Source organism: Neophocaena asiaeorientalis, unplaced genomic scaffold (assembly GCF_003031525.2).
Source record: "Neophocaena asiaeorientalis asiaeorientalis breed wild unplaced genomic scaffold, Neophocaena_asiaeorientalis_V1.1 scaffold133, whole genome shotgun sequence".
NCBI lineage: Eukaryota > Metazoa > Chordata > Mammalia > Artiodactyla > Phocoenidae > Neophocaena > Neophocaena asiaeorientalis.
This window is the reverse complement of record NW_020174429.1, coordinates 1,226,909-1,250,736: the sequence shown is the minus strand read 5'-3', so window position 1 is coordinate 1,250,736 and position 23,828 is coordinate 1,226,909. Positions and strand designations below refer to the sequence as shown.

The 23,828-nt window shown below is 51.8% G+C and overlaps 1 protein-coding gene across 2 annotated transcripts in view; it reads right to left on the bottom strand.

The window, feature by feature from the left end:
- Positions 1–23,828, bottom strand: part of CTIF (cap binding complex dependent translation initiation factor) — a 304,284-nt gene that overhangs the window by 224,211 nt on the left and 56,245 nt on the right. For both annotated transcript variants that reach the window (XM_024756820.1, XM_024756821.1), the window contains exon 2: positions 4,758–4,959. In XM_024756820.1, coding sequence (XP_024612588.1) covers positions 4,758–4,937 — 180 coding nt within the window. In that variant the 5' untranslated portion in view covers positions 4,938–4,959. The remainder of the gene's footprint in view (positions 1–4,757; positions 4,960–23,828) is intronic.

Below are 23,828 nucleotides of genomic sequence, written 5' to 3'. Positions count from 1 at the left end.
TCTGTAAGTAGTATTTTACACACACACATACACACACAAACACACACGTAAAAGCACTGAAAAGGTGAGGAAGTTAACTCATCATTCCAGTGGGAGGTAGGGTAAGACAGTGGAATGAGGACGTAACTAGTCAGCATTTGAATTCTTATGTACCATGAGAATATATGCATACAGTACTTGGGTAATTAAAAATAATTTTTTTTAAATAAGGAGAAGAATGAGTCCCCACATTCACACCCCACAGGTCTCCTTAAACTCACTTCTGTTAAGCCTTTCATAGATGGTCCACCATTGATCGCTTCCTCCTATGAGCAAAGATGACAGGGAAAAAGGATTCAAAGGACAGGAGGAAGTGAGGGAATGGGATAAAAGAGGGATGAGGGAACAGTGAACAGGGAAGGCAGAATATAAAGAAAAATGTAAAAAGAAAGAGAAGGAAAAACATTGTGAGAAAGCGACATCATGCCCATCTGAATCCATCCTACATATATGCATGGTCGCATCTCTCTTGGAAGGTCTCTGTGTATGAGACAAAACCCAGGACTTCCAAGTGCCTGAGAGCATCAAAAAGAACTACAGGAAGTTCTCTTCACCCTCACTGGCTCTTCATTTGACTTGCAAACAAGCATTTAGTGTGAAACACGCTTTCATTAAATGTATCCACTCTTTACAATGGCCCTACGTTCTATCCTTCCAAGGGAAGGCAGCTGGACATGGAGGGGTAGGAAGGCAGTCAGACAAGTCCACCTGTGGCTGTGGTCGTCAACCTGAGCAGAACATCAGAGTCACGTGGGGGTGGATGAGATGCCAATGCCCAGGCCCCTCCCCATTCCACTCAACTCTAGGGTGGGATCTGTCCAAGCTCCAGAGCAATTCCAACATGCAGCCAGAGTTGTGAACACTGCGTTGGTGATCCACAAAACCATCCACTAACATCAGAAGTGCCAAACTACCCCACATATAACATCCCAATCTCTTCCACAAAAGGTTAATGGTCAATGAGATTTGGAATCCTAATTCTCATTCCACAGGGGGAAAAATAGACTAACTTCCCAACAGCCTGTTAGTCACAGCTTGTACCGAGCATGGAACCAAAAGTAGGTGGGGAAGGGGTGGGCACCAGGGCTCAGCTCGGCCACCACCAAGCAGTGGGGTTTGGCCATTTTCCATCTCTGTGTCTCAGTCTTTTCTCCTGCAGAATAGGGCTATAATCCCCCTCCTCCCAAGGACAGAGTGAGGACAGCTCTCAGGATGTGCCTCTGGGGACTTGGGATCCACTGGAGGACAGGCACTTTTGAAATGTGTGGGTGTGGGTGAGGGTGTAATTTTAAATTGGTACCCAAACATGTTGGGAAACTTAGAACACACACTCTCTCGGTTACTCTTGTAGGAAAAAAAGGACACTTTTCTGTCTCTCTCTGTTTCTTCTCTATCTCTCTCCCATCCATCCATCCATCCACCCACCCATCCGTCCATCCATCCATCCATTTTTCTTTCTAGTTATTGATGGGGGAGGGGTGGGGGAGAACACAACTCTACAAGCGTCATGAGGTATTTCCTTCCTGAGTGTCAACTGTCATCTCTCAGATCCTAAAAAATGACCTCAACCCACTGAAAAGCAACATTCTTCTCCACTCCCTCAAGTTTTCTCAAGGTTTCCAAGATTCCTAACAATTTTCTCTCCCAGAAACAGCAAAACACCACCACAGACAGGCAGCCCAGGACATTCTCTGAGGTTTTTTATTTTTGTTTTTGTCTTTGGCTTCCATTTAAAATAGTCATCAGATTAAATAAAAACAAGCAAAAGTGCTTTAGCAGAAAGATTTCCTGTAAAGCTGTGTCAATAGAGATTGTATTTTTTAAAGAAGTGTGTTATAATAACACATCTAACCCTGGCCTTGCTTAGAGTTGCCACAGCTGCCCCCTCCCCTGGAGTCTGGACCCCAGCTGTGTTTGGGTTGGGGAGGGTAGTTGGTGGGAGCAGGACTGAAACATGTCCCCCTCGGCCACCTGCACACAGGCGGGTCCTGGGACCCTGCCAGGTGTTCGCATTCTCCCAGGGAACCTCAGGGAATGCAGAAAGTTTAAGGAATGCATCTAGATGGTACAAATGTTTTCCACACTCTGCCTCAAGCCAACATCTGTTTAACAGCCCACCCAGATGTGGACATCCAAGCGTGGTTAGGTCCAACCAATCCCAGGAGCAGAAGCCGGGAGTGCAGGGCCCAGATTGAGGGCACTTCTCCATCTGCTCTACATCCTGAAAGCTCAGCTGTCCCCACAGGGGGCTCAGAGGTGCTAGGAGGGCCCCTCCTTCCAAAATTCTCCCCGATGGCTGCTCTGGGAACAGAAATCCTATCACTCACAAAGCATTCCTCTGGGGTGAAGCTTCACAGCTTCCTGGGACCCTTGTCCTGTAAGAGCCCATTTCACCTGAAGGAAATTTTGAGGGATGCCCTGCTGGAGGCCACCAGAGTCCACTCAGTGGGGGAGGCAGGCAGCACACATCAGGCTAGGCCCATGCACCCATCCACAGGGCCCAAGCCGAGGCCAAGCCCTCTCACCTATTCAAGGCCATTGCTCCGGGAAGCGGCCCCTCTGCCTTGGACCGCTCCCGTCAACGCACAGCTCATTGTTAACGCTCCCGTTGTGACCTCGCTTCCCCCAGAACCGCACGCCTCTCCCCTTTACAGCGAAACTCCTGTAATACAGGGAGTGCTTGCACTGTGTTACCCTCCCATCTCAAACCCATCTCCCTGACCTTCACCCCCACCACTGGACCGCCACCCCTCCCATCAGGGTCGCCGACGGCCCCAGTGGCCCCTTTGGGTTATTCTCACTCCTCCTCCCAAATGCCCTGCAGCAGCAGTCAGCCTGCCCCCCCCCCACCCTCGAAACACATCCTCCCCAGGGCTTCCAGCACCCAACTCTCACCTGGATTTCCTCCTGCCTCACTGCCAACCCCTCTTGGTCTCTTTTGCTGGCCCCCCTCACATCCCTGCTTTCTCAATGTAGGCGGACCCCAGGACTCAGCCCTTGTACATCTGGTCTACCGACCCCTCTGCCTCGTTGAAGCATCTCCTCTGCTCTCCCTCTTTCTCCCTCTGCTCCAGCCACACCGGCCTCCTTGCTGCCTCTGGAATAATAAGTCTGCCAGCTCTGGCCTTTGCACGTGCTGTCCCCTCTGCCTAGACTGCCCCTTCCCCAGATATCTGCAAGTTCACCTCTCCACCTCCTTCGGTGACATCTTCCTTGACATCCCATTTAAAATTGCAAACCCCTCCTGACCTTCATCACTCCCCACTCCATTTTCCTGATTTATTTTTCCCCACAGCAGTTGCCATCCACCACTGGGATAAGTTCCACGAGGGCTGAGCTTTTCATCTCTTTCACTCACTCCCAGGTACCCAGTCCTAGGACAGTGCTAGACACAGAGCAGGTGCTCAATACACACTTGTGGAATGAATACTGAACAGATTACAGGCTCACACTACCTGTGATTTTAGAACTTCAAGGACGCCAAGGAAAGCATCGATTTCTCTCTCAGGGCAGATCTTGCCTTCCCTACCCTCCAGTGGGGATAAGGCGTGGACCGGCAAGGCGTCACAATTTCCCAGGTCCACTCCTGGTCCCGAGTTCCAGGAAAGCCACAGGTTCATTCTGGCTTTCTAAAAAGCTGGAGGGTCTGGATCTTCCGCCCACCCAGAGAGCGAGCCAGCCAGTTGCACTTGGCTTTTCTCCAAAGCAGGGCACCCATGTCAACTTCTCTACTTGACAGAGGAGCCCCAGGCTTGAGGGGGACAAGTACAAGAGGTGGACACTGGGCCCCAGACCCTGAGCAGAAGAGACCCTCCCCGAGCCTCTGGGTGCACACAACACTCTGCCCCTCTGTAGTTTCGGAGCCTCTTATCACCTTTGACCTTCCAACATGCCTGAGGCAGCGGGATCATCCCCACTCACCAGATAAGAAAGCCAAGCCTCAGAGAAGTTGAGGGGTTTGCCTGAGGTCACACAGGCAGCTAGTAGTTGGAACCAACTCTTGAACAAACATCTACTGAGAATTTAACATGTTCAGCAAAGATGCATGTGACATGGTCACTTCCCTTAATGGTTCACATTCTACTCAAGACGACTCAAAACTTCCAAATCTCGACCCACAGTCTTTCAGCCGAGTTCACCTTCTACCCAGGATCAGGGCTGCCACAGACTGACCAGGAGCAGGGAGGCCAACCTGAGAGTCTGGTCTGAAGGCTTCATGTGTGTCACGAGGTCTGGCACACAGGGCCCTGGGTGACTGTCTGAGAGACTCGATTCTTTGGTGCCAACAACTGCCTGTATTCGACATCAGAGGAAATATTCATAAGTGATAGACTTTTGATTATGTGCCCTTTGGATAAGCTACAGTCGCCACATCTTTTAGAACATGAGCTTGTGAAGGACAGGGAGCGGCGCCTAGCACACAGCAGGGGCTCAGTAAACGAGTGTTCCATGAACTGTGAGTCTGGCTGGGCCGCAGCCACCCAGTGGGGTAGGGCGGGGTAGAGGTGGTTCAGAGGGGCTGGGAGCACACAGCCAGGGGCTTCCTGCCTGGATCCCACGCTCTGCTGGGTGCGGCCATCCACACCTTGGCAACCTAGGGCCAGGCAATCAGATTCAGATGCTGCCTGCAATTAGGGTCCCTTACCCTTATTACCCCACTTCGAGCTTCCGAGGCCCCGTACCTGCCCAGGCCCTGCCCCCTCCCGGGCAGTGCTCACCTGGGAGATGTGGGACTGCGTCTTCTCACTCTCGCCGTCCCCCTCCGTCTTGTCAGCCAGCAGCCCCTGCACCTGGTACTCAAGCACGTAGCTGTCGATGAACCGCTCAAGCTCCTCGATCTCCTGGGAGCGGCTGCTCCCGGCCTCGGAGGAGGCCGACGCTGCTGAGGAGTTCTCCATCCCTCCCGCTCAGGGGCCTGGGCTGCGGATACAGAGAACAGATGGGCTCTGTGAGACACAGTTGGAGGCAGAGATGATGACCCCACTTGAGAAATCCTCCCCCGCCCGGAAGCAGTCCCTCATCCAGCCTGCCGTCTTGGTCTCCCAACATCCTGAGAAGTCCGTGGGGTGCCAGCTCGCCTTCAGTGTGAAGAGGATGCTGTGATCCCTCCTGCGTGGGGAAGGAGACTCAGTCCCAGAGAAGGCAGGTAATTTGCCTAATTGGCCAACACAGTAACTCATGCCATGTTGAGCGTTAGTCCATACCCGGACCTTACCACCCAGGAAAAAGCAGAATATGGACCCAGTCTACAAGTTCAACCCTACTTCCCAACTTGGAGTTAACAAAATCCACCACAAAGCAGAATAAAACAGACCACAGGCTTCTACGTCTCTGACCCCAGCATTGAGATGTACAGGGGTCCACAGACACAAACCCTCTAAGGGGCCTGGGCCTCTAAGAAATACCTCCTTCTAAAGAGACATTTTCTCTTTGGACGCCAGGCTATCCCTAAATTAGGTGAAGACTGTAGGCCTTAACGTGATCTTGCAGCCCTGCTAATGGTGCATCTACTGGGACACACGCTACACTCAGTCTGTAAGGACGTGACTGGCTTTTAATGATACGCCGTGAAAGGCAAGGTGGGTCGCCTGGGAGGGTGTGGCCCAGCCATGGTCCTCTGTAGGAGAATGACTCCCTCTTCAGCCCTCAGGCCCTCTCCCTGGGGGGCTTGGCATAATGTGACCATCGTTCCAGGGATAGCTGTTAAAGTCCACCAATAGAACTGTTGTCCCTCCCCAACTAGACCGCGTCAACCCAGCCGCTGCAGGGCCAGGCCTGCAGGGACACCTCCACTGTCCACGCTTGCTCCCAAAGCTCCCTCCCGATCCACCTGGAAGTTGGGAAGGCGAGAACCATTCTCACCACTAGGTCCCTTCCCACCAGGGACCCTCCCCCTTCCTCTGGACAGGCTCTAGGCCTGATGGGAAAGGGCTTCAAAGCTTGTCTGGTGTCCCTTCCATTGTCTGGAAATCAGTGCTCTCCACAGGGAAGCCCGTTCAGCAGAGGAAGCAGAGGCTGCACATGGCTTCACCATCAGAACTTCTACCCAACCAGCACCATTAGATACACAAAGACCCAAGTAACGTATGCACGGGGCTCTGAGACCACAAAGGGCTGCTGGCACCTACAACAGTACTGTGGATAATAAAGGCAACATCCCAGTATTTTCAAAGGAACACTTGCATTTCAAAACCTTGGATTACTGAGAGCTTTTTTAGGACACAGTTATTCACCGATAATTAAGGGCTGGTTGCGTGTTTAACGGTAATGAAACCAAAACAGCACGAGGAATGTCCTGCTGGGTTCCGGAAATCCTGCTGAGACTGTGAATGCTGACTCCCTCCCACCCTCGCCAGGCTCCCCGGAGTCTGTGCGGACCATGGGGAGGAAGAACTCCCTGGGGAGACACATTCTTCCAGCTGGTCTCCCGACTCAGGTTTTGGCTTTCGGCTGCTGCATGAGACCCAGCCTCCCTTGGACCCCAGGCCAGCTGTAGCGGGTGTGCGCTAGGCTCCTGAGCTCAGTGGCCTTAGGGCTCATGGATCTGTCCACCTGCCCCAGCGGGAGGAGTCTGAGGTTTCAGGGTTGGGTGAGGGAACCCAGGTGTGGAGGCCTGGGTGGCAGTGAGCGTGCAGGTAGTTTGCTCAGGTTGAAATAAGCTTGCCTAGTGGTGCAGGGCCACAGGAGGGGGTAGGGGTGGGGATGTCCAACGCCCCTTCCTGCACCTGCCATTCAAGGCCTACAGTGGCCTTACATCCCTCCCACCACCAACATCCACCTGCTCCAGTGGCTGCCTGTGCTTCCCTCCAGCCCCCTGGCCACTCTGCTCCTTGTCCCAGGTACAAGCCGTGTGTGGCAGGTGGACCCCCTAAGAGGGTCCTGAGTGTACACCTTTGCCCCAGCTACTCAATCAAATATTAATCTAGGAACTCCTGGGAAGGGATTTTGCAAATATAATTAAACTCCAAATCAGCAGACTTGAAGAGAGGAAGAGTATTCAGGGGGGCCTGATCCAATCACACGAGCCCCCTAAATCCGGGGCTGGAGGTAGAGACAGCGTTGCTGGCCTGAAGAAGGAGGGGTGTGGGCAAGGATCCTGGGCGGCCTCTAGAGGTTGAGAGCAATGCCTGGTCAACAACCCACAAGGGAAAGGTGCTTCCGTCCTACAACTGCAGGAAGTAAGTTCTCCAACAACCAATGAGCTTGGGGTCAGGTTTCGTCCCCCAGAGCCTCCGGACCAGAACTCAGCCCAGCCGACACCTTGATTCCAGCCTCCTGCTATACCGAGCAGGACTTCTGACTTTCAGAACTGTGAGACGATAAACGGGCATCGTTTAAAGCCACTACATTTGTAGTTATTTGTTACATGGCAATAAACCACTAACATGATGCTTTTACTGCCTCTGTGCTTTTGCTCACACTATGTCCCTCACCCAGAGTCACTTTCCCCTTCCCTCCACCTGCCAAATCTCGGGGTCCTAACACTCACAGAGTGCTAGGACCTTAGAGCCAACAGGCAATTAGCCCAACGGGCAATTAGCTTTAATAGCGGCCAGTGGGCAAAGGATGCACCCAGCCTCGGCGTAGGGGCATGGATACGGCAACCCCTAATAGCAGGAAAGGCTAATGTGTACTGAGCCTGTATCATGGGCCAGGCACTCTCCCCTGCACTCCATATGCCTTCGTCCACTTCCCCCTCACCATAACTCTATGTAATCGATATAACTATACTCCTTAGAAGAGAAAACTGAGGTTCAGAGAGGTTAAGTAACTTGCCCAAGTTCTCACAGCAGAGCTCCAGGTCCAGTGACTCCCCATTGCCTCTTCATCCCACCTCCTGGCAGCCTGCTCAGGCCCTCAGGACATCTCCCACTTCGCCTTTCCTCAATGCCCTTTGAAAGCCCAGGGAATCCCTCAAGTGCTGTGTGTGTGTGTGTGTGTGTGTGTGTGTGTGTATGTGTGTGTGTGTGTGCGCGCGCATGTCTTAACCCCCACTGGGCTGCAGGCTCTAGAGAGCTGGGCCCTGTGCCTAGCTCAGTGCAGGATCCTGGGCGGAAGGACGGCCTCAGGGGGATGGGATGATAAGGCTGGTGTCCAGAGAGGGCTGAAAAGGAGCCGCCTGCAGAAAAAAGCCAGTACCTAAGGCCGCACCTATTATTCCTCGAAGACTTAAGATCTTATCACAGGCTTCTGGCACACATCACAGGTACAGGCAGAGGGCTGGCTTCTGTAGGAACTAGACAGGAGCGGTTCCAGGAGGCGCGGCCTGCAGCAGCAGTCTCTGTCCTGCTCTGCTGGGCGCTCCCAGGCTCTTGCGGGTCTGTCATGGGGCCACACCACTGTCCTGTCAGGGAGCCCAGGGGCAGAAATCACCCCTCACTGGCTCACTGAGGAAAGAGACCGGCATTGAGACACATTGCCACCCTGGAGAATTTTGGTGCCCAGAGAGAAAAGGAGCATGCCCCACACTGGTCACTTGCCTTGGAGGCCCCCTCCTACTCCAGTCACTGCTGCCCAGTCAGATTCAACATGTAGCCTGACAGCACCTCCTCTCAGCTGCCCTGAGCGCCTTCGGCCCAGCCTCCTCTGACACACACCAGCAGTGCCTGCAGGAGCCCACCTGGCTCCAGCAGTGCCTGCAGGAGCCCACCTAGGATGGAAACTGCATCCTAGGAGTAGGAGGAGCTAACAGCCCCTGGGGCAGCCCTGGACGGGGACAAACATTCCCTTATGGTCCTTTAGCGGGTCCCAGTGGATCAGGCCCGGCTGCCCACAGTGGCGACCAGATCCATAATGCCCCTTTGCCAGCTCTCCCTCCTTCCGTGTTACTCTCCTCAGGGACTTCTGTTCTTGGGGTACTGCTGGGAACTCTGCTCTCTGAGGGGGAACCGGGCTAACATGTCACTTGGGCTCATTTCTACATCCTAGAATGAGCCCCAACCGGGGTTCAGGTCCCTCCTTCAGTAGAAAAGACCCAAGTTTTATCTCTTTAGCAGAGAAGAGGGAGGAGGGAAAGAGAGGGAGTGCAGCTACATTATCCAACTCCTTGGCTATCGGTCAGGCACTCAATCCCCCAGTTTCTATAGGGGTAAAATACATATAGCACAAAACGTACCACTGTAACCATTTTCAAGTGTACAACTCAGTAGCATTAAGTCCATTCACAGTGTTGTGTGAACGTCATCACCACCTATTTCCAGAACGTTTTCATCATTCCAAACAGAAGCCCCGCGCCCACCAAACAACCCCCCATCCCCCACCTCAGCCCCTGGCAACCACTCTACTTTCTATCTCTTCTGAATTCGGCTCTTCAACGTACCTCATTTTGGTGGCATCATACAATATCTACCCTTCTGTGATTGGCTTATTTCTCTCATAATGTTTTCAAGATCCATGCATGTTGTAGAACGTGTCACAATTTCACACCGTTTTATGGCTGAATAATACACTGTGTTACAATAATACACTGTATGTATGAACTACATTTTGTTTATCCATTCATCCATCAGTGGACATTCGGGTCGTTCCCACCTTTGGCTATTGTGATTAATGCTGCTGTGAACATGGGTGTACAAGTATCTGTCTGAGTCCCTGTCTGCAATTCTTTGGGGTATAAGCTTAGAAGTTCCACCGCGTTCTTAAGGTAAAAAGAGTAAGGAGGCACAGAGTAAACTTTCAGGCTGGTGGATGCTTTCCTCCAGGACTTGTTCTGCTCCCTTCCTGCCTGTGCTTTGGGGTCTCCTCCTGGCTCCGTTTCCCATTCACAGGAAGATCAGGATGGGAAAACCCCCAAACAGCTGGGCTGCTGGCTAAGCTGAGAGCCAGCAAGAGGAGCTTATGTTTTAATGATCAGTGAAAGTGATAAGGGGGACGGGACCAGAGGAGGAAGAAAGAGAGGAGAAGGTGGAAGAGGAGAAGAGACACCTCCCCTGGCTGCAGCCATCCAGGATGCGGCATGCAGAGCTGGGTCCAGATCCGAGGAACACACCCTGCAGCCTTCCTGGCCCCCCTCCTCGTCCCGCCCTGCCCCCATTCCCTGCCAGGTGACGGATGCCGAGGAACAAAAGGGCAGACAGCAGGAGTGGGAGAAGCGCTGAGGCCGCACTTTGCTGTAAAGGGCAGGCAGCCCAGAGCCTGCAGGAGGGAGGGCGGGGCCTGGGTGGGCACAGCCGAAGGAGGGGCACGGAGGGGCTGAGGCTGCAGAGCGGTGTGGCTTCCTTGGGAAACCAGCACTCGGCAAGGTGCTTCAGCTGACACGGTGGGCTCTGCCTGAGGTCAGGAATCTCGCTCCCCCCATCCTCTGGGCCTGCCCGCCTTTCATCCTTCGTGGGGCTCACAGCGCTACACCAGGGGCCAGAGGTCTGGAGGAAAAGGTAGGGCACAGAGACAAGAGGCTGGAACTGTCCCAGCCCTCTCAGCATCCTTTCCCAGCCGCCCAGTGACAAAAGGCATTAGCAGCTGTAAATGTAGCCAATCCCTTTAAGAACAGCCAGGCGTTAGAGGCGTCACCTCCTCCCCCAATCCGCAGGACCAATTCCATGACCTGCCAACCAGATGAGACTCCTCTGTTTCGCTGCCTGCTAGCTCCTTCCTGGGGAATCCATCATTCCGGGCCCTGAAAGGGCAGCCCCACGCCCCTCACCCTTCCTCGGACCCTTTCCCCTCAGGCCCTCAGCACACAGCTCAGCTGGGACCTCAGAGAGGAAGCCCAGGGCTCATTTTTCGGCTTTCCGTAAGGGGCCCGGCCACCTGGCCCACAGGCCAGCTGCGGGGAGCTGTGCAGTGCAACAGGGGGCTCGCTCTGGGCTCCTGAGCTCAGTGGCCTGGGGACTCATGGGTCTGTCCATCCAGCCCAGCGGGACAGCAGCTCCGCAGATGGATACAGGCACATCTGAGCTGTAGGTGGGCGGCAGGGCCCCGCCAGTCAGCGGCGCTCCCCTGGTGCTGAATCGCATCCACCCACCACATCTCCACCAGCACGGCCTCGCTCCCCCAGCCCGGACCCCCTCCAGCAGTCGCTCCTGGTTACACACAAGGCCCGCCCTTCTCCCCTTCCCTTCCCAACACGGTGCTGACAACTGCCACCTGCACCCAGAGCCTGCAGGAGGGCTCTCTCCTTTGTGTCAGGCAGCCCCCAGGGCAGGACAGGGCTGGGCCAGGCCACCCGCCTGAGTGTGGGAAGAGAGAGGCCAGCTGCCAGGGGAGGAGGACACCGACAGCCCTCCCTGAGGAAGCCATGGGAACCCCCTTCACACCGTCCAGCAGCCAACCTACCCCTCTGAGTTTGGCCCGTGCCTCACCTCCTGCATAAACAGGACTCAGGCAGAATGCCTTTCCCCCCAAGCCTGCAGCCCTCAGGCTCGGCCACTCGTGTCAGTGCTGGCCTGGGGTCTCTGGGCCACGCTGGTGTTCGCCAAAGAAAGCAGGGGGATTCAGGGGAGGCCTCTGTGTACAGGAGCCTCAGGCCCCCAACCACCAGAAGTAGAAAAGTTTAGAAACACTCAGAGCTGGAGGCGACCTCACAAATCAGCATCGTTTACCGTCTCAGGAGTCAGGACACCAGGTGTCCTCTACATGTCTGACACCGGTGTAACCCTTGTTACTCCAACATCAGACGGGGGCTTCCCTGGTGGTGCAGTGGTTGAGAGTCCGCCTGCCAATGCAGGGGACACGGGTTCATGCCCCGGTCTGGGAAGATCCCACATGCCGCAGAGTGGCTGGGCCCGTGAGCCATGGCCGCTGAGCCTGCGCGTCTGGAGCCTGTACTACTCAACGGGAGAGGCCACAACAGTGAGAGGCCCGCGTGCCGCAAAAAAAAAAAAAAAAAACATCAGACGGGGGGTTAGCTAGGGCGGTGCTTTTCAAACTGCAGGTCTCGGCGGTTTAACGGCTGCAAAATAAACTTAGTGTCAGGCAAACTCATGATCTCAGCATTAAAATTATACAACTAAGTTGAAAATTCCAGTGAGTAACACACATTGTAAGTGGAACTATTGTTTCATGGAACTTTTGTCTCATCTAAATACACCATGGAAATGTATTTCTTTCTGTGAGGCTTGGTCAAAAGAGTTTAGGAAAAGTGGGCCAGAGCAGTGCTTCCCAAACTTTCCTGTGTGCGGCGATCACAGGCAATCTTGTTAAAATGCAGGTTCGGATTCAGTGGATCCCAGGTGGGGCCTGAGAGGCTGCATTTCTAACAAGCTCCCAGCTGGTGATGTTGTTGCTGGTCAGGGGACCTGGCTTGGAACAGCCAAGATCTAGAAAACCTGTCACATCCCTTCTATCCATTATTCAGCCCTTCCACCCTGGCTGGAATATGGCTGGATTCTCCATCCTGGTCCCCTGGCCTGCTGGCCACCTCCCTGGGAGAGGGGCAGTTTCTCTCATGGCCCACTTAGGGCCAGGCGGGACCTCAACAGGCTGAATTAATATTTATTTGTGGACCCTGGGATCACCCACCTCCACCCTGGGCTCTCGGCACCAGGAACACATAACAGCACCTGCTTAGAGTCCCACAGGGCCAAGCTGTGGGTCCAGACATATCCGAATGCTCTCAACAAGCTGGAGGGGCTTCTGAGATCTAAGCCTCACAACCTCAGTGGATCTTAGAGAATCCAGCCCCTTTACTGAGCAGATGAGGACACTGGAGCCCAGAGAAGGGAGGGCCTGCTGGGAGCCACTCAGATGCCTATGGATAGAGCCCACCTGTAATGCAGGTCCCCAAGCCCCCGAGAGTCTGCCATCCCCAGAGAACCCCTGCTGAGTTGAGTCACCTCTCCCCTCCCCCAGTGACTGCCAACATCTCTGGATCCCAAGTGCGGTTCTGCGTTACAGAGATTAACATCAGACAGTTAGTCCTAAATAACAGACAACCCCCAAATCATTGCATCATTTTCACACCCTACTGAACCCTCACTCCATGCAGGGCCCTGGGCCAAGCCCTGTGGACCTTTCAGAGTTTCCACGGAGAGACCAATGGGCTGAGGCCTTGCCGCTCTCTCCCCAGAGCAGCCTCTAGGAGTAACTGAGGAGCTGGCCTGGTTTTCACAGTGAGGGCTCAGGCCACTGTGACCCAAGAAGACAGGAGAGACGCTGTGAACCCTTCTCTCCTCAGCATGCCCACTGCGGTAGCACCTGGAGAGGCACCTGAGAAAGGGGGCATGGGGAGAGGGAGTGGTGCACCCACAGCAGTCCACGCACAGGACACACTCCATCACATTCCAGTCTCCCGACTGGGACTTCCTGTGGAGAAAACATCCTGAAACAGTCACTCCCCCGACCCTGCAGAGGCCTCCGCGCCAGCAGACGAGCCCGGACCAATGGGCAGAAGGGCATCGAGGGTGGGCTCTTGAGGTCCAGCCCTTGCATTGTCCCTGGACCTTCCTGCTGTCCATATCTGCCCTCCCCTCCAGCCCCCGGGGTCGACAGGAGCCTCCACCGGGCTCCAGGTCCAGACTCCCCAACCGCTCCCTTGGGTGAGCACAGACTGCTTCCTGACACCTTCACACCCCCCCTTGCGCTGTCACCCAACTCTTATCCTGCTCTTGAATTTTTTATGGGTTTTTATCTTGTCTTGACAAGACTTCATGGTCTTTCGGGGCCCCGCTTCATCCGATACCTCTCACCGTCCCAAGCCCTGACGGCAGACGGGCCTCTGGCTCCCCAGACCCCTCCCATCCAGTCCGGCAAGCTCCTTCCCCGGGAGTGGGCCTCCCAGCTCCCCTGCCCACTGCTGCTGGGCCCAGGCTCCCCGCCAGCCCCCTCCCAGCTCTTAGAACATTACAGCCAAGGGTGCTGGGGGTGGACCTGTCCCATCCCCTGCTCCACCAGCCTCCAGGGTCACCTGGTCCCAGAACCAAGACTCCAACTTCTTCCCACCACATTCTAGAGCTTCCTTGAGGCAATTTACCTCAACAGGTACTGAGCGCCTGCTGTATGTCATGCCCCACAGGCTCGAGGGGGCAAGGAAGTCACAGGCCTCAGGGTCACTGGCTGGCCAGCCCCATCCTTAGCTGGGGTCAGGCCGCTTCCTCCCTGCCTCCTACTCCTAAGATAGGGAGACATGATGATTCTGGGTTCCAATGCTGGCTAAACCAAGCTCTGTAACCTTGGGCAGGCCGTTTCCTCATCTTTAAAGTAGTCTGATGATAAAAGTACCATCTCATAAAATGTCGGGAGGATTAAGTGAAAACGCATGAGAAGTGGAGCGTGTGGGTCCCGCCACCGGCCTTGAAAAGCTTCTGAGTTGACGGACAGAGTGGAAACTCACTCGGAGAACACCGGAAACAGAGCCCAGGGGTGTCCTGTTCTGAACCCGGCGATGCACCTGGGAGAGCACCTCAGGTGAAGGCCACAGAGCTCCTCCAAGCCCGGTGGCCCAGCACCCAGGCCTTTCTTCTCAGGTGACACTCTCCCTCCAGTGTCTCCCTCGGGGTAACCGGGGTCCTCAGTCATCTTGCTCCCTCCTGGCAACAGCTTCCTGAACCAACCCAGCTGGAGCGGTGACAGTACCAAGTGGTTTCAGAGACACTGGCGGGGGTCTCGGAAGCCTGTCCCTTGGGGGGCTGTGACCCTGTGGGCCTGTCTCACGGCTGGGAAGACAGAGCTGGCTCCAAGAACTGCATCCCTTCCCTCTCCCCTCCTCATTCTCCAGGACCCCTCGATCAAGCCCACCTCTGGATGCCACCCTGACTACCCCAGCTCACCATGACCCTGTCCCTCAGAACACCCGCAGAAGCTGCTCACTGGGCCCTTCAGCCTCTGTCCCCTGCCACCTTGGATGACCAACTCTTCCCGCACAGAAGCATAAACACAAAGCAGAGACTGCAAATGCTCATTAGGGGCCACGTCAGGACCACAGTGTATTTCGTCTGGTCTGTCCTGTAGTTTTTAAATATTCAAGCCCATTTTATAAACCAAAAGATTTCACGTAAAAATCCACAGTTCTGATTTTCTTGAAAGACTGTGAGATCCAGCAATACTGGCCTGCCTCCCAACATTACAAGCGTCAGCTAGAGCTAAGCAGGGCTGAGCCCTTCAGACAGGGCACGTGATCACCAGTTCTCCACAGACCCCATTGCTCCCTAATGTCTCCCCACGGCCTACAGCCATCACTGTCACGCGGCTGCACTCACTCACGTTACCTGCCTGGCCCTCACAGACATCCGCGTTTGAGACCCCCCCCCCCACTACAAGAAAGAAACTGTAGGTGGTCTATGACCACAACAATGAAGAGTGTCCCTAAGAACTTGGAAATCAAGAACAAGGACTGTCCCCTGGGAGTTACAATGTGAAATCAGTACATGAGAGTCCAAAATAGAAATATGCAAGGTCACTGCAAAGAGGGAGGTTTCCGGACCAGCAGGACACTACCCTAACCTGGCTGAAGACAGGCCACAGGGCTATTATAGGGAGATTGTGTCACCCTGCAGGGATTGCAATGACAGAAGGCAGTGTACCCCCAAACTCTGTCCAGGGAAAGGGGTGCCCCTCCTGGGTGTCTTGAGGGAGGTTCAGGCAAAAGGACCGGGCTGTCCCACTGCTCCCTATGATGCCTCCACCGCACTCCAGCTCAGCCCTGAAGTGGTCTGAGGGGCTGCCTCCTTCCTCAGCTAAACTACAGGCTCTTAGAGGCCGAGGACGTGTCTGCTCATCCCCTTGTGCCCTGGGAGCCAGACCTGAACCCACTGTAGACTTTCAGTTAATCATTGAGTATTTGATGCTGGATTTCCAGAAATTAGAAAATGGACAGCAGGTAACTGATGTTCTGTCTCTTTGGTATTAACACACAGGCAGCTGCTGGCTGCTGGTAGGCAGAGACGGGTGGCACGTTAGCAGTGGAATCAGCTAGTACAGTAGGCTGGGGGTGGACACCTGCTGGGCTGAGTAGCCTGCAGGTATCCCACACAATGCTTGAGGCCCACTGGACAGCAACCACAGGAATCTCGAACTTGATCCGGTGCCCAGGCTCTTATCACTCTCCCTGCATTCCTCCAGGAACCACAGGCAGAACTGAACAGCAAGAGCCCAGGAGTGTAAAACCACAGAAAATGGAAGACCAGACACCTAATTCCTGGAGTGGCCTCCAGGTCCGGAGCCAGCACACCCATGCTGCCCCTGACTTTGTTTGGAGGACGCCAAGAGGGCTGCTCAGGGCCAGCTGCCTTTGACCTTTACTGAAGCAGGAAGGCAAACCATCAATACTGTATTCCCCACAGATCGCTGGTTTCCAAACTACTTTCCTCTAATACCATACTTATCTTTCAAATTAAATTATACACGGCTGCCCAGCTGCCCCGATATAGAAGATAACAGCCAGCATTTATTGAGCATTTACTATGTGCCAAACCCTGTGTTAAATGCTTGTCATATATTATTTTAATCCTCAAGACAATCCTATAATGTAGGCACCTTTTTGTCCCCACTGTACAAATTAGGAAACCGCGGCAGAGAGGAATTGCCCAAGGTCATCTGGTAAGAGGCTGGCTGAGTCAGGACTTGAACCCAAACAGAGGGGCTCCAAGATACGGTTACTCTGATTAAACAGAAGCCAGGAGCCCAGAACTCCACCCACTCAACGTGCCCATCCTTGCCCAACATCCCCCATGAGCTGCTGTTCCCCATGGTCACTTCTGAAGCGGGCCCTGAACTGCTCCAGGTCAAGGCTTCGTGCCTTTCACAGGATAAGAGAGTAAGCTACCATCAGATATGAACTATTGAATCAGATCTGAAATTATCTGTCCAGGCTTGGGAGGGGGCTCTGGGCCTCCTGCCCTTGGGTCTGCGCAGCCCAGCACCATCCTGCCAGTCGCCTCTCAAATCACCCTGTGTGTGAGGGAGACAGGTGTGCGTCACCACTTCCCTCTTACACGTGGGGACCCTGGAGCAATGTGCCTGTGCCTTAGCAACAGGAAGGACTGCAACCCAGGCGTCCTGACTCCAGCCCCGGGTGTCTCCCCAGGACCAGCAGCAGCTCAGAGTCCCACTGCTTTGTGGCACAAGCCAATAAATCACTGACTGTTCCCACCAGCTTGTGCTGTGATGGGGCAGAAGCTCTGAGGGATGAAGAGGAAAGGGACTGGATGGAAGGGATGAAAGTCCTACGTGCTACAGGGACTTCTTCTGGAGAGAGGGGGTGGGAAAGCCAAGCTCTGCAGACCACAGACATCTGCTGGCTACGGCTGTTACCTTGTAGAACATGGAGCCCAACTACTGAGATCTCGGCAATGACAGCCACACCAGAGATGAGGGCTGCTGGCCACGGCCATGTTGAAGGCTCAGGTACAGTAGTTTTCCTGGGGTTGGTTTCCCCCAAGTATTTTCACTCTGGGACACGTTGAGGTCACATAATTAGAGAAATAGGCAGCCAGGAAATCTGACCTCCAGATCACTCCCATTGGAACCCACTAGAGTGTGTGTTCTCGTGGACGTGATCATTTTGTCTCTCCCATCAATATACTTCCAGGGCCCCGCACAAAGTAGGATTCCACAGAAGATGGATGGAAGGACTGTGGGCTCCCGGTGAGAGGGCCACTGTGACCTAGGAGCTCTCCCTGGGGGCTAGAGCGGGGCAGCTGCAGCAAGGACTCCCGGACACAGCCAGATGCCTTGCAGAGAGAGGAGAGAACCCACCTGGTGGCAGGTCCCAGATGGCTGCTCTTATTAGGCCATCACGGTCATTGGGCTCTATTTCCCATTAGCCCTGCAGTTAACTTCCCTCACTAGAGTGTGGTAGCAGCAGATCACCTCTTTACGGGCACACAGCAGGAGCAGTCCGTAGCCAGTTACAGCCACAGGGAACAGGCTGAGTGGTTAACTGGTAGATAATTAACCGAGAAATTCCCCACAGCCCTCTGCAAACTCTGCTGAGATGGGAGAAGGGGATCTGCAAAGCCAGAAAAGGGCCTCCACTGGCTCAACGGTCAATGGATTTCACTCCAGAATCCTGGGAGCTTAGAAGTAGAAAGGCCCTTACAAATCACTGAGTCAACTGTGGGTGAGGATGTGGAGAAATTAGAACCCTCATATGCTGATGGCAGGAATGAAAAATGATGCAGCTGCTTTGGACAACAGTCTGGTAGTTCCTCATACGATTACACATAGGCTTAATATAAGATCCAACAATTCTATTCCTAGATATATATATAGATATATATACACATACGTATATATATATACACACACACATATAACCAAGAGAAGTGAAAATACGTGTCCGTACAAAAACTTGTACGTAAATGTTTTTATTATTATTTTATTTATTTATTTATTTTTAACTTTTGGTTGCGTTGGGTCTTCATTGCTGCATGCAGGCTTTCTCTAGTTGCGGCGAGCGGGGTCTACTCTTTGTTGTGGTGTATGGGCTTCTCATTGCGGTGGCTTCTCTTGTTGCAAAGCACAGGCTCTAGGCACATGGGCTTCAGTAGTTGTGGCACGTGGGCTCAGTAGTTGTGGCTGGCGGGCTCTAGAGTGCAGGCTCAGTAGTTGTGGAGCATGGGATTAGTTGCTCCGTGGCATGTGGGATATTCCTGGACCAGGGCTCGAACCCATTTCACCTGCTTTGTCGGGCGGATTCTTAACCACTGTGCCACCAGGGAAGTCTAGTACTATTACTAATAATAGCAAAAACATGGAAACAACCCAAATGTCTGACAACTGATGAACAGATAAACAAAAAGTGGTATATTCAGGCAATGGAATATTATTCGGTCATAAAAAAGAATGAAGTCCTGATACATGCTACAGTGTGGATGAACCTTAAAAACACTGTGCTACCATGCTGTTGATTGCTAAATGTAATAGTCTGATCGTGACGCTGAATAAATGTGTCTTTTTTTTAAATGTGCTGTGTAAAGTTAGTCTACTCTGAAGCCATTTTGGTAAACCACCCCAACAGTGTGAAGTTAGTATTCCTTCAGGGTGATGCCAGGTTCCATTCAAAATTTATTTACAACCTGCTTTGGTGGAGAAGCTACTGTCTTCTGAAACCTTGGTGTAGTTGAACTGACAGTTACTGCGTTGTGACCTTGGAGTTCACCGTGAAAAAGGGTCACCCAAGCCAAGTCATGGAGTTTTTTGATTATTAATATATGATTGTTGGCACATCCTATGCAATATATCTAAATTGGATTATGGTACCAGATATAGATGGGAATGAAGCTTGTGTATCATCCATTATCATGTGTAATAAATAAACAATTTAATACCCTCTTGAAAAAAAAAAAAACAAAACACTGTGCTAAGTGAAAGTCACAAAAGACCATGGATTACACAATTCCATTCTTATGAAATGTCCAGAATATGGACATCTATAGGGACAGAAAGTAGATTAGTGGGTGATTAGGGTACCCACAAATATGCAGGTGAGGGGATGGAATAGGTGGGCAGGAGGGCAATAGTTAAAGGGTATGGGGTTTCTTACTGAGGTGATGAAAGTGTTCTAAAATTGACTGTGGTTGTCCATATCTGTGATTATACTGAGAAGCATTTAATTGTAGACTTTAAATAGGTGAACTGTATGATATGTGAATTATATCTCAATAAAGTCTCTTAAAAAACTAGTGTATTTACACAAGTTGGTCCCAAGATAATTGCCTTGGGTTTGAATCTCTGGCTGAGTAGCTTAGAGACCTACCCAGAGAAAACTATAGCTGTGAGAATCAACTAAGACTATAAGCTAATAAAAGAATTTCAACAAAAAGCCTAAAAAACTGAGTCCAGATTCCCCCTAAACCTGACAGAAATGTTTGCAGCTTCCCTAGAAGGGATTCTGCTGCTTCACCAAAGATAGAATGCATCTCCTGGTGCAGCTCCATTCATCTATCCATTCATCCATTCTTCCATCCATCCATCCACTCCATCCACCCACCCACCCATCCATCCATTCACCCATCCCTTCATCCATTTATCCATCCATTCATCCATTTATCTGTCCATCCATCCATCCCTCCATCCATTTATTCATCCATTCATCCATTTATCCATCCATCTATCCTTCCATCCATCCAACCATCCAACCATCCATCCATCCAGCCCTCCATCCATTTATCTATCCATCCATCCTTCCATCCATCCATTCATTTAATAAGTACCTACTCAAGTTTGATTTTAGGTGTTAGGATCAAACAGGAAAGTAACCAGGCAATTGATATCATGAGTTAAGTGTTGTGGGCCGCAGAGGTGCAGCACCAACACGTGGGACGAATGTTACTTTTATTAGTTTGTTCTAACTGACCAAAAAATGCAAATAAAACTACTAGATATTAAAACCAGGAGAAACCTTAGAAAGCCAAGACATCAATTCTAAGACCCACCATTATTTTATAAGCCACAAAGAAAAGAAAAAATGCTGCCAATTAAACTATGACATAATGCCTTAATGACAAGCCTGCAGGCAGACAAATTGGTCACACGAGCCTCACATAGCTTTGCGGTGGTTTCATCTCTTCTGAGGGATTTGGAAATTCCTCCTGCCTTTGGTGGCATGCATGAGACTGATAATTCCTGCTGTTTTACAAGAAAGTATGAAACTGCAGTTCTTCCCCCAACAACAAATATTTGCTTTTCTAGTATCAAATCAATGCCCCACTACTGCTTCCATGTCCCTCTGTGTACACAGTAACATTTGGTATCAATAATAAATTATAGTGAGATCTTTTGGAAGACGTTTTGAGTGCCAATCCACTTAACAGGTGGATGACCAACGACACACCCAATTCAACTGAAGTCATGACAGTCTGAACAGCAGGACCACGTTCACGCCTGCTCAGGCAATGACAGCTATGCCACGTGACACACGTGCCATGTGGCTAGCAGCCATCAATAGTAAGATGCACCCTGATTTCAGAGAGATTAACATGTGGGGGGAAATCATGTCTCCTAGAAGCAATGAAATGGTCAAGTCATTCCCTCATATTACAGATCAGGAAACGCAAGCACTGTGACATGACACATCCCAAATCATGGAGCCAGGACTAAAACCCTTATTAGTTGAGATTTGTGCCAGTGTGTTTCCTTTTTACTCCCTCAGGCCCCCTCCAGGAGACTGCCATCTCTAAGCTTCTCTTACATTTTCTTGCTTAAAAAAACCCAAAACATGCAACTAGAGATTATCATACTAAGGGAAGTCAGAAAGAGAAAGACAAATACCATATGCTATCACTTATATGTGGAATCTAAAATATGGCACAAGTGAACCTACCTACAAAACAGAAACAGACACATAGACATAGAGAACAGACTTGTGGTTGCCAAGGGGGAGGGGGGAGGGAGAGGGATGGACCGGGACTTTGCGGTGGTAGATGCAAACTATTACATTTAGAATGGATAAACGACAAGGTCCTACTGTATAGCACAGGGAACTATAGTCAATATCCTGTGATAAACCATAATGGAAAGGAATGTAAATATATGTGTGTGTACAACTGAGTCACTTTCCTGTACAGCAGAGACTGGTACAACATTGCAAATCAACTCTACTTCAATAAAAAACAACAACAACAACGGGAAAGAAAAGCAAACAGTCTTTTAAGGCACACCCAACAATAAGATGAACATATCTGTACAAACAGTCATAGTCCTACAAGCCCATGAAGACGGGCTCATTCCAATGCCATCTAAGGGACCGTGTTAAACGTGCATGTAGGCAAAGAAGGACCATTAATTTACAGCTGCCAGGAGACTGCATTTCCACTCCCCACAGGCTGGTGCCCAGGCTGCCATCCAACAATATTGTACCATGTTTATAAATGAAGGTGGCCGTCAGGTGTTTTTCTCAGAGTTACATGCTCTCCCTATAGGTGGGGGCCCCCGGAAGGCAGCTTCTCCATCAGATCGCCTATAAGAGTCCAGAAACGGCCTTGCTGAGCCTGATGTGAGAAATCACTGTGTCTATTGCATGCAGACAGAATATGCGAGCTCAGGAAACTGCTAAATTGATTCTCAATATCTAACCATGCTGCTCGCATCCTGGCAGGATATGTATCTTACAGGGTACTGGATCAAGATGGGGAAAAACACATTTTTCTTTTGTGAGCCTGGGATTGCAGAGCTGGCCCTTTGACATGGGCACAGATTAACACGATCGAGTCCTCTGTGCTTCAACAAAAAAGTCCTTTTTCTTTTCCTACAGCTGGATTAAAGAACAGGCCTAAAGCCTTCAAGGTGAGGATAGATCCAGTTCAACTGAGCTGAGATATACTTCCCCAAGTGGAAGACCGAAGCCTGAAAACTGAACCAGATATGGGCCTGCCCAACAAGGATGAGGACAGTGGCCAGTGGAAACAGCCAGTCTACGCGGCTGAGAGCAAGGAGGGCACTGCTCGGATTTCAGCAAGAGTCACAGCCTCACCGGGGACACCAGTGTAAAATGGAACTAACATGAGATAAGCTGCCTTGGGACTGATGTAACAGGAGGCCACTCAGGGCTGGAATACTGGGGAAAAAGGAAAGAACTAGTTACGGTGCAAAAGGTAACAAAGAATTTGTGCATCATCCAGCACTGTCCAAGGGAGAAAAAAGCATCCAACATTCCAGTCTATTTGCAGTGCCAAGCCAGGAACACAGCTGCAGACAACGAGCTGTCAGAGCTCAGAAGGAATGTCCATTCAGGACACCCCTGTGCCCTTGATTCTGGCTCTACCCTTGACTCAAAGCACAACAAACACCTGCCATTTCCTCAGCGCGTGCCAGGCGCCGTGCTAGAATCCGGGTAGCAGGTGAGACGTGGCTTCTGCCCTGAGGATCTGCCAGGGTGGCAGGCAGAAGATGGCACATAGTAGGAGTTCCTGTCAGGAGCCACAAAGACACCGGTACAGAGGCACACACGGGAGTCAGTACAGAGTAACTGGTGGGCAAACATACTGCATGACCTCCAGGAAGGCACTGAACCCTTGGAGCCTCAGTCTCCCCAGCAGATAAAAACCCCAACTTGACAGGGCAGTTGAGAGGATTATATAAAAATATATAAAATTAGCACAGTCCCAGGCAAACAGTAAGCATCAATATATGATGCGTATACTTATGGGCTCATTTCAGAATCAAACATGCACTAGAGGTTCAATAAACAATGGCGATTAATAACTTGGGTGATCGTTTCACAATACATACAAGTATTGAATCGTTATGTTGTACACCTGAAACTAACATAATGTTATATGTCAATTATTCCTCAATAAAAACAAACAAACAAACAAAAAAACCCAACAGAACAAAAATAATGATAATTTGTCCGGGAGAGAAGGTCAGGGAGCACCTACCTTGAGTGGGAGGTCTGCTCGGTGGGGGAGGGGAGAGGCCCCAAGTGCAGGGACCTCATCACCGAGGCAGCACCAAGCCTGTGTGCTATCCCGTGAGGCCTTGACCTCCTCTAGGGCCAGGGCCACGCCGCTGCCTCCTCTCACGATGACCACAGCAACCAGCCCAGGCAGCTGGGCACAGCGCAACTTGTTGCATAAAACAGCTCCCAAGGGCTTCCCTGGTGGCGCAGTGGTTGAGAGTCCGCCTGCTAATGCAGGGGACACGGGTTCGAGCCCTGGTCTGGGAGGATCCCACATGCTGCGGAGCAACTGGGCCCGTTAGCCACAACTACTAAGCCTGCGCGTCTGGAGCCTGTGCTCCGCAACAAGAGAGGCCGCGATAGTGAGAGGCCCGCGCACCGCGATGAAGAGTGGCCCCCGCTTGCCACAACTAGAGAAAGCCCTCGCGCAGAAACGAAGACACAACACAGTCAAAAATAAATTAATTAATTAATAAACTCCTACCCCCAAAATCTTCTTAAAAAAAAAAAAAAA